Source organism: Hippopotamus amphibius, chromosome 16 (assembly GCF_030028045.1).
Source record: "Hippopotamus amphibius kiboko isolate mHipAmp2 chromosome 16, mHipAmp2.hap2, whole genome shotgun sequence".
In the NCBI taxonomy this organism is placed as follows: domain Eukaryota; kingdom Metazoa; phylum Chordata; class Mammalia; order Artiodactyla; family Hippopotamidae; genus Hippopotamus; species Hippopotamus amphibius.
This window is the reverse complement of record NC_080201.1, coordinates 50,762,683-50,766,637: the sequence shown is the minus strand read 5'-3', so window position 1 is coordinate 50,766,637 and position 3,955 is coordinate 50,762,683. Positions and strand designations below refer to the sequence as shown.

Sequence of the window (3,955 nt, the reverse complement as noted above, 5' to 3'; positions counted from 1 at the left end):
CGGAAGCACGAAATGCCTCTCGAGGCCCAGTCTCAAAACAGATACACTATCATTTCTGCCACATCCTATTGGTCAAAGCAAGGCACAAGGCCAGCTCAGATTCAAGGGATGGAGGAAAAGAAGCTACCTCTTGATGGGAAGAGCTGCAAACTCATATTACAAAGGGTGTAGAAACAGAGAGGATGGAGAATTGGAATGAATCTAGCACAGTAGCAGTCTTGGGAAAAGAGACAAGGCTTGTAACATCATGTTTAGCCCTCACGGCAGCATTAAATATCTCGGGAGAGAGAGGCAAATCTGTATCTACCTGTATCTACCATTAAGCCAGCTCAAGCCCATCGAGAGAGCAGATGTAAGGCCTAGGATACTCAGGGGTAATAAAGAGGCAAGAATGACATCATGATTCCCCCAATTCTCTTAAGCCAGGTGCAGATTCTGAGTTGTGGTTTCATCCCATAGCCATAAAATTACTGATTTAGGTCAACATGGGTATGCATCCTTTAAAGGACATCTTCGTTCACAGTAAGGACAAATTTCCCACCAGTGCTATTTATTACAGGCTTTGGCAGCCTTTGGGAGAAGCAGATTCCGTCCCTTTCCTTACAAAACTCTTCACCTCCTCTTTTCTTTCATCTTTATTGGAGTTTAATTGCTTTACAGTGTTGGGTTACTTTTTGCTGTACAACAAAGTGAATCAGCTATATGTATACATATATCCCCACATGCCCTCCCTCTTGAGCTTCCCTCCCACCATCTCCATCCCACCCTTCTCGGTTGTCACAAAGCATGGAGCTGATCTCCCTGTGCTATGCGGCAGCCTCCCAGTAGCTATCTGTATTACATTTGGTAGTGCATACATGTCAGTGCTACGCTCTCACTACGTCCCAGCCTCCCATTCCCCACCCTCCATGTCCTCAAGTCCGTTCTCTACACCTGTCTCTCTGTTCCTGCCCTGCCACTAGATTCATCAATACCATTTGTCTAGATTCCATATTCATCTCCTCTTTTAAAATGTTAAGTGTATGACCATGGGTTTAAATTCTCTATGTTTTCCCGTAAAAATATACCAGCGTGGAGCCCCTGATATCAGCCCCCGTAATTGTTGAGTCTGCAGCATGACTGAAACTGTCCTCCGATGATTCTGAAATGCTGGCAGTGAGTCAGAGACAAAGATGCTGCAGCCGCTACACAGGAACAGTCTTGGGAGCAATCTGGAAGCTGTCTCAAATTTTTCCTTTCGTCTCCCCACATGAGCACTTCTGTTTAAGACACCATAATTTTGTTTAGAGCTATTCCTGTCTCTGGATAATGGGAGGGTCAAAAGGCAGGATGATATCTGCCTCCAGAGGATTACACCAAATTACTACAATTTCTAGTTCCCCTTCGCTTCATGTAAGTTATTACAGAAGCCTAGGAATTCTATTAAATATTTGTGATTTCCCAGGCAGGCTCAGGGTTGGAGCAATGGACCTTTGGTCTCCAAACTAGCCTGGGCGCTGCCTTAAAGGAGCCACACAGTGATTGCAAAGATGCTGGGGGGAAGCTGTGTTTGAAGCAGCAGGAAGGCTGGATGTTGTGTTTTATACATGTGGTACTTGGACCAGGAAAACAAAAATGCAACCTCATGATCCGTACATGACCTAATGCCTAGCTCCTCCTGACAGGGCAGAGAACAATGAGTCACTGGAGTTATTTGCTGATGCCCATGAATCATGGCATCACGATGGGGGTCATCACCAGCAAAATCAAGGGTGGAATTTCCTTACATGATGTTTCTCACGTTAATTAGAATAAGTAAAAAGTAACTAGACAGTCACTATTTAAATGAATGTTGTAATATTATGGGACACATGCAAATAATGGTAATGAACATGGATCTATCAAGAAAACGAACTATTTATAACCACAATGAAAACCATAGGTGAATCTCATAAAAATAATGTGCAAAAGAAAGCAGACACAAGAGTATGTAAAATTCAAAAAAGCAAGCAAAATTAAACTACAGTATCAGGAATGTACCCCTAGGTAGTAAAACAGAAAGAAAAGCAAGGAGGACTTCCCCCGTGCTGCAGTGGTTAAGCATCTGCCTGCTAATGCAGGGGACAGGGGTTCGATCCCTAGTGGTGGAAGAGCCCACACATAGCAGAGCAACTAAAGCCACACACCACAACTACTGAGCACACAAGTCACAATTACTGAAGCCGAGACACATAAAGCCAGTGCTCCACAACAAGAGAAGCCACCACAATGAGAAGCCAGTACATAGCAATGAAGACTAGCCCCTGCTCTCTGCAACTAGGGAAAAAATGCCTAAGCAGAGACCCGACTACCCAACGCAGCCAAAACAAGCAAACAAACAAACAAAACAAAACCAAAAAAAAAAAAAAAAACCCCAAAACAAGCAAGGAAATGATTAGTGTACATATCAGTATAGTGATTACCTCAGGGTAGAAAGGAGACTGTAGTGAGAAGCGGAGGGATTCTGGGATGATAGAAATATGCAATTCCTGGACAGGAGTCGTGGTTACATGGACGTTCACTTTGTCATAAATCAGTCAGCTGTATATTTATATTTTGTGTACATTTTCCTGCATGTTACATTGTACAAAAACGATTTAGAGAAAAATACATGCCCAGGGGAATTCCTTCGGGGTCCAGTGGCTGGGACTGCCCGCTTCCACTGCAGGGGGCACGGGTTGCATCCCTAGTCCGGGAACCAGCATCCCACAAGGGGGCAGGGCGCACCAAATAAATAAATAAATGTCGAAGAATAGCCAAAGCCATTTTAAAATAACACAGGAATGTTATTATAAAGCTTTAGTAGTTAAGAGAATTTTAAGAAAATACACAAATAATAAATGGAAAAGAACAAAGGACCCCACCCTACCCCCAAAGTAACCCATGAACCTAGATTATCTTGGTATATAATAGAGGTGGCATTATAATCACTGGAGAACAAGAAACTTAGGGAGAGGCATCCTAGGATGTCATCTTGGGAAAGCCAACCGGAAGCGACCTTGTGCGACTTTGCTTGGACACATTCAACTGGTGGAAATGCAACACACGGCTCGGCTCCGCCCTCAGACAATCTGGGGAAAGTTTCAGGTGTGCCGGCACTTCCCGCCGCTAGGTGGCACCTGGAAGCTCGCAGGCGCGCGGGGAGGACGCATGCGCCGTGCTCTTACGTTGAGCCGCGGCCCCTTTGGTCCTGCACGTGGGTTTCCACACGCAGCGTGGACCCGCGTGCACAGCGCTGACGCACGCGCATTTCCGTGCACACCACTAATCGCGCCGTACCGGTTTGCCAGGTTTTGTGAGGGCGGCCGAGCTGACCCCGCGGTCCGAGATGTCCGAGCTGCCCGCAGACAGCAGTGTCCCGCCGGCGGGCGCGGCGAATGACCACGGCGACGTCCCGCAGGCGGAGGTAGGCGGCGGGCGGCGGGCGGCGGCCCCGGCGCAGCCTGTGGAGGCCAGCGACCGTGCGACGGCGGCGGCCAGGGAAGGTCCGATGGCGGCACCTCGGGAAGGTCCAGTGGCGGCGGCCAGGGAAGCCCGCGTGGCAGCGGTCGCCAGAGTGTTGGCGGAGCCCGCGGAGGGAGAGGGTGCTGAGGCCAGACCCCGGCCCAGGCCCGGCAACGGCCCAGGCCTGGCTTTCGTGCCGAATCTCCTCCTCCCTCAGCATTTTGAGGCCATGAGAGTTTACCAGCAGGGCGTGCGCCGCTTCCTGGAGCACTTCGCGCTTGCTCCTGGCCGAATTCCGGAGCTGGAAGGACGCCGCAGGGGGTTTGTGGAACCCTGGGGAGCAAGGGAGGCGGCGTTTGATGCGGAATATCGGCGGGATCCTCAGAGGATGGATGCTGATATGTTAACATTGAGTATAACTCTGACTGCGTCTGCAGTTATCAACCCTCTGATACGAGAACTTGGTTGTGATAAGTGTACCAGTAGAGAATAG

General features: G+C 48.6%; 1 protein-coding gene across 1 annotated transcript; it reads left to right on the top strand.

The window, feature by feature from the left end:
- The first annotated feature begins 3,346 nt into the window (after window positions 1–3,346).
- On the top strand, window positions 3,347–3,955 carry LOC130837938 (EP300-interacting inhibitor of differentiation 2-like). Its single transcript, XM_057710654.1, has one exon. The coding sequence runs from the start codon at window positions 3,347–3,349 to the stop codon at window positions 3,953–3,955; it is 609 nt and encodes a 202-aa protein (XP_057566637.1).

Bases quoted from the DNA above. Each gene is read 5' to 3' on its own strand.
- LOC130837938 (XM_057710654.1), top strand. From the start codon at position 3,347: ATGTCCGAGCTGCCCGCAGACAGCAGTGTCCCGCCGGCGGGCGCGGCG.